The sequence below is a fragment of the Quercus lobata genome, chromosome 2 (assembly GCF_001633185.2).
Source record: "Quercus lobata isolate SW786 chromosome 2, ValleyOak3.0 Primary Assembly, whole genome shotgun sequence".
Classification (NCBI taxonomy): Eukaryota; Viridiplantae; Streptophyta; class Magnoliopsida; order Fagales; family Fagaceae; genus Quercus; species Quercus lobata.
In genome coordinates, this window is record NC_044905.1 from 80798491 (window position 1) to 80805385 (window position 6895).

Below are 6895 nucleotides of genomic sequence, written 5' to 3' on the forward strand. Positions count from 1 at the left end.
CTCAGATTTACCTCGGACACATGTTACCGAGAAGACTTTTGTCCTCGAACACTTGTTGGACCCATCTCACATTATCTCTACTCCTCTCTTCATTTTATTCTCCTCATAGCCTTGTTTGGGCCTCCTCGGATGGTCTAACGTCCTTGGATAGGGCCATAGGTCCAGTTAATACTGCTTTAACAATACTTCCTAATTAATTGGTCCCCACATTATATATACTTAAATTCAACCTCATACTCACAAGCTTGTTCACAAATACGTTATTATATTTGACTCTTTTCTGTTGAGGCTAAATTTGGGCTTGAGGTTGGCTCGTTTGTTAAACAAATGAAACAAGTTTTTTCTTAAGTTAAGCTTGAGTTGTTCATAAATAGATTGGTTCATTTACCCTCTCACTTACTAATGAAGTTACTGATTTCTCTTTGCTTTTTTCCCATGAAAATTAGGAAATATAAAAGGATGATGCTATGGATATTACAACAACAAAATGTTGTTAATATTCATCAATTATATTCATTATCACGGTAGTTATCTTGTATAATAAAATTTATATAATCTCTAACTTCTACCAAAATAAAAGATAATACCCAAATTTCACACTCAAGAACAAAATTTGTTTGTTTAATGAATAAAGATATAAACTTCAAATGATTGACTTAATGGTTCCCAAGACCCTATAATGTTCATAAGATACCAAGATTTAAACTTCTTGCCCTATCTTGAGGCCACTACCAAGAGATTCCTCATTGTAATAACTTAGGGTGTGTATTATAGGAAATGTGAGACAGTTAAAGTAGAACTACATACACCCAAATGAATAGTCTAGATACACTCGTTGGTTAAAAAAAAAAAAAAATAGAAGACCATTTATTGGACAAAACCTAGGTACAATTCTTTACTTTGATAATTTCTTTTAAGTGGGGGGAAAATCATTTATGCTTTATTGGGACAATTGAATGATGTAATTAGTTAAAAGTAAAATTCTAATAAATTCAATGAAAAGCCATAATTTTATGTAACCACCAACCTATTATTTTTATTATAATGAAAAATAATATAAAAAATCCGATTTCTCCTCACATCCAAAATATATTTGACCAATTTGATACAATGACTTTCCCTCTACATAACCAATACAAAAGCTATTATTTTCAACACACAATCTCGAAAACGGTGCAGGAGGCTTCTCTCTGCTACTCATTGGAAGATGACACAGGGAGGAGATTTACAGAAGATTATGCTTAGACAAATCACAAATAGTTATTTCTAGATGTTGAAATTCGACTAAAATATGAAGACAACACTGTCATGGACTCGGGATTTCTGGTTCTGAGCTACACATTCAGAAATCCACATCAGGTTCCTTATCTCCTGCTCCCTCAACCTCATGTACGCAAAGAAAACAGCATAATGGAACTGCAGATCAGAAAGGAGGACAATACAACATCGTGAGTAAATGAGCTATGGCTATGAATAGTCGATGAAAATTTGAAGACAGCAGGAGTTTGTAACAACAAAGGAAAGTAGATATATAGTCAGGAATGCTTATCTTCTAAATCCCATAATTAACTACTGCTAATGGAATAAGTAATGGGGACAAGGCCTGCTCAATTACTGAGACACAAACCTGTTGTTCAAATGCTAAGCAAAGCCTTTTCACCTCCTCTTCATAGAATGCCTTGTCTAGCATCTGGCTTTCTCCATAGGACATTTTAGCGAAGATAGACTGATAAGGAGGATATTTCTCCATAACACCACGGACCTACAATGACAGCCAAACAGAGGACTAAGGTCACAAACTCTGTTACAATTAAGAATCTGAAGCACAAATTAGTAAAGGACCGCAAAAAATATGCAATCATGTACTCCAGGTTTAGAAGAAATCCTGCCAAATACAGAACAAGACAACTAAGTGAAAGCTCAAAGCTACTGAACATTTAATCTTTTCCTAAAAAAAGTGGATTCCGATTCCAAGGGAAATGACAGACACAAAAGCTCACAAGCATTCCCGACCATCACATAGGTATCTTCTTAGAAGATACCAAAACTCAAGAAACCAGAAGACCAGATATAAGCATTAACACGGTAATGGATTATGATAATCATTCTAGACACAAAAAGGCTAAACTTCCCTATCAACCAACTTAAAGATCTTTTGCTACTAATACCACAACCTAACTACCCAGAAGTAAATAAATCTTGCATGTCTGTTATCATTTAATTATTAGGCAGATCTCCGTCAACAAAAAAATGGCCCCCAACATTTTCTAAATCCAATACTAAAACTCATTTCCAAATCTCCTGAATGAGACTCATAGCACACCTACTCCAAGGGCTAAGAAAATACATACCTGGTCAATGTCTTCACAAACAGCGAGTTCCTCATGGCCATATGGGTAACTGTTGAACACAAGCAGCCAATGTCAGATCCAACTAATGTTCACTGTTAAAAGCATATCAAGATTGAGCAAAGAGCTTACAGTAAACCAAAGTTAGAGTACAACTTCCGACGATCATCTCGGGTAAGCTCAGTTCCAATGCTGCATGAAGTGAACCAAATCAATGCTTTAAAAAAGCACATGTAATTGAAAAATTGGAAAGATTCACATGAATAACAATAAAAAACAAAGAAGAAAGCTTGTTAACGACAACAGCACCTATTTATGGTAATATTGACAGCTCTTCTGTCAGCCTCAAAGGAAAGGAGGTCAGACATGATCTCTGCTGTGGCACCCCCAAGTTTCTGTCCAGAATATCAGATTAAATTTCAAAGATATAGAATATGCTAAAAAAGTTTCCAAAATCTGTAATATATTTTTTTACACATATATTTATTAATCGAAGCTCACCTGGCAAAACCTGTAAAAATCCTCAAGGTATGCCTTGTAAAGAGTGTTCCTCATTATTTCAATGTTCATGTCATCCAAGTCCTACAGGATAGGGAATCAAAAGGGAATGTCATCCAGAGTTTCCTACCAGAATCACATGCAAAATAGCCAAACAAATTGATCATTCTATAATAGTGTTGCTAACGCTTTTGCTGCCAAAACTAGCTCATTTATTAAGATTAATGAAATAAAGAGTAAGGACAATAAAAGGTTTTCTGCAATTTTTCCGAGAACTTAAAAAGATGTGACCTTCGTGTCTCCACGACAATGGCAATGGTTATCATCTCTAGTTCATTGCCCTTGTATCACATCCTTTCTTTAATCTCTCTCCTTTTCTTTTCTTTTTTCTTTCTTTTTTTAAGTAATATCACACCCTCCTTTAACTACTGCAATATCAAATGTGCATTCGACAGAATTAGGACTGTTTAAAGAAAATGGAATTAGTGATTAATTTAATAGACTGTGCAGCCCCACAAAGATGAAGATAGCCAATGTAAAAGAATGACCACAAAATGCCCATAGAAATATAAGAAAAAAAGAATGTAAGAGGTTTGTAAAGCAAGTTTTACTGGTCCACACCTCTGATGTAATACACTCCGAGAAGTATGGAGCAAGTGGTGTATCAACAAGAACCAGCCTATAAAGCTCCCGCATATTCTGAGCAACTGCCAAGGTAGCAATGCTGAGGAGAAAATATAAAATTAAGAAAATATTTTATAAGCTGTCAAAAAACCAACAGAAAGCAGTATTTAGCATTGAAATTACCTATCAAACATGCCCAATGGGTGGCATTTTTCCAATAGTTCATGAACATCTCTCTCATGCAAGGTTCCAGTAACAATCAGGACAACATTGTCTATCATGTGACCGTATCTGTAAGAAGCAGGAGATATAATATGAAATAAAATTTGAACAAGTACAATTTCTAATTCCTTTAGTAGTTGTAATCATAATAGGTTCAATTTCTCTTTTGTTAGTCATTGTTTAAAATAATAAGGTGGTGATTTCATTGTTCATCTCCAAACTGCTCAGAACAGTTTTCCCACAAGTAGTTGGATGGTCAATTAGTTTATAAAAAATTGAAAACAAAACTGATGTTATCAAGCTGAAGAAGTCCACATACGTAATGTACTCTAAGAAGGTTGACAAGGGCTCTGTCGCTTGGCATAACATGTGCTTGTACTCATCAACCAATTTAAGAGTGCATTTCTCAACAATTGTAGTTGTATGCAATGGGGAAGGTTCTGCAAGAAAGTTATGAAAATCAACAATTAGTGACTTTTAATCAAATAAAAAACACTTTTTTTAAAAAATGTACAGCTTATGTATGTGCTTAAAAACAGAAAATCCAATTTATCCACTCGTAAAGAAAGCAGATAGATTTAACAGCAGACAACAGAAAATATAACATTCAAATTCATGGGAACAGAAAAATGGGACCACCAGATCCAGCAGTTGAACGATCCAACAAACTCATCACCATTATCTGCACCATATTAAATTGATTCCTTTTTTTTTTTTTTTATCAGTCATTAATTTAATCTTATTCTGTTAAATGCTTTACTAGGCAAAGCATGACAATAAGTGTCAGAAATTTTTAATGAGTAACCATTTCATCTGTAAAGCGCAAACCAGATGTGTACAAATTACGTGCCAAAAAAAAAAACCAATTTTAATATCTAAAATTCAGTCTATCAATTAATTCTATAAAATCTGACGAAGCAGGAAACTTGGCAGTATGCTCCCACTGATGCAAAGTCCATAATAGTAGATACTTCATCTTTGCTACCAAAATCTCGTTCCCTATTATCCATCACAGCCTCAATCAATGATAACCTATTTTCCCCATTTCTAGACCTTGCAAGATAAGAAAGATACAACCAAGCCCCAGTACCTTTCATACTCGACATCCAAAATTCCACTTCCTACCGTACTCCAAAGTCATCCAATTTTATATAATTGACTTTGAACAGATAGCAAGCTTTCTAATTTCACAAATCATACACCAAATACACGAAAAAAAATAAACTACAAATTCACTTTCAAATAAGTATCCATAATCTTCTCTCATGCATTAGTCAAACTATAGCCTCAATCATGTCTTGTCCAACTCTAACCATATCATCTTCTTCGAACTGCATCATATTTATACTGAATACAAACATTCGTTCCTTAATTATCCAGAACATTCCACCAAAACCACGTCCCAATATCATTAAAACATGATCAGACACGCTCTGTGTTAGAATAATAGTTAAATGATAAAATTAACCACTTTCTATCAGCAACAACTTTTAGGGCTGGTGATATTTATCATGGTATAGGACCAAGTAGCCCTAAGTATCGTAAGTTTGAACACCCCATCTCCATTATACCTTCCATTTAAAATTAAAAATCCCACGTGCTAGGCCTCAAGTGGACAGGTGCTAAGAGCCTTGTAGCTCAACTTACACCTCCTGATGTTTCTAACGAAAATGTCAAGGGTTCAAAATTCAAATCCCCCCTCCCCTAGTGTAACTATTGAATTTATAAACCCAAAAAAAAAGAAAAAAAAAGAGATTAAATTCACTCCGCCAGTCAGCTTAAACTTTTAGAACAAGTGGTAATTTATCATAGTATCAGAGTAGGCAGTCCTATGTTTGAACCTTTGTCTCTAATCTATACTTTACCTCTCATGTAAAAATTAAAATTCCACATGTTGGGTCTCAGGATAGTGCTACAATCATAGCTAAATGATTAAACTCACCATTTCCTATCAAGTTAAGCTTTTGGCACATATTGTAATTAATCATTAACTAATCTATGCCCAAAAAATCCCATCTTGATCTCTAATCATTAACCATCTAATCTTCATACCCTAATGAATCAACATCACTAATACTAAAAAAATAAACAATAAGTGAAGTGACTTTTTAAGTTCAACTAAGTAGTATTTTGCATTAATCAAACAATAATATGATATATAACAATGCTAAATTCAAATCAGAGACATTAACAATCAAAAGCGTAATTTTCTCAAAAAAGAAAAAGACCCAAATTGAAAGAAAAACGCACCGTTTTGGAGGTAAGGGCCGTACTCGGTGGCGGAGAGGTGCATCTTGATGTCATCGAGGTTTTCGCACTGGCACAAGTTGTTGTAATCAGAGGCGGTGAGAAGCCCAGCTCTGTGTCCCCTCACGATCGCTTCCAAGTACCCTCCATCTACGTTGAACGTTAAGGCTTCGAATCCGTACATTTTCTCTTCTTCTTCTTCTTTCTCGGCGATCGATCAGAGAGAAAGAGATCGGAACGAGAGAAATGCGAAGTTTCTCTGAATGAGGAGGGGATTGTGTTTTTGTTTGGTTTTGGATTTTTGCTGTATTCAGAATATCAGATCGAGGACATGAGGAAGGAGAGTCGATATGGATTGCCATGATGTGGTTGTGAAATTACTATATTGCCCTCCCGCTTTACGTTAATGACTGCCAAGTATTCTGAGGATGGGGACGAGTGGGTCGAACTTGGATTCTGTTGTTGAGATGGGCTGTACCATTGGGCTAGATTATAAAATTTGCAATTGGAGCCGCAAATGGAGAGGATTGGTGGGTTTTTTATTTATTTATTTATTTATTTTGGTAAAAATTCAAAACTTACCCTCTAATTTTCAAAATTTTTCATTTCAGTCCTCTAACTTTCAGTTTTGTCATTTTAATCCTTTAACTTTCAATTATTGTTAATTCGGTATTTTGTTAACCATCTGTTAATTGTCTCCATTAAATGAGCAAAATAACACCGTTTTGGCTTTTTTTTTTTTAAATTTTAATTTTCATAATTAAAAGAAATGGAAAAAACGGTTATTAAAAATTTTTAAAAAATAAACATCTAGGAGAACGATGTCGTTCCCCTAACCTGTTTATTAATTGACTTTAACATCACAAAATAATTACACTGCTCAACTTTGTTCAAAAATTAAATTGCCTTAATAGTTTGGCATCACAAAATAAAGGCGAACCAAAGGCATGAAATTT

General features: G+C 34.5%; 1 protein-coding gene across 1 annotated transcript; it reads right to left on the minus strand.

Annotated features, from left to right (window-relative positions):
* Window positions 1–1009: 1009 nt before the first annotated feature.
* LOC115976825 (V-type proton ATPase subunit d2) lies at window positions 1010–6272 on the minus strand. The gene is made up of 10 exons (XM_031098322.1): window positions 5943–6272; window positions 4012–4132; window positions 3654–3761; window positions 3468–3570; window positions 2850–2930; window positions 2658–2743; window positions 2481–2540; window positions 2352–2400; window positions 1628–1762; window positions 1010–1416 (listed from the first exon to the last, which is right to left on the minus strand). The coding sequence occupies exons 1-10, from the start codon at window positions 6121–6123 to the stop codon at window positions 1285–1287; spliced, it is 1056 nt and encodes a 351-aa protein (XP_030954182.1). The 5' UTR covers window positions 6124–6272; the 3' UTR covers window positions 1010–1284.
* Window positions 6273–6895: the final 623 nt, after the last annotated feature.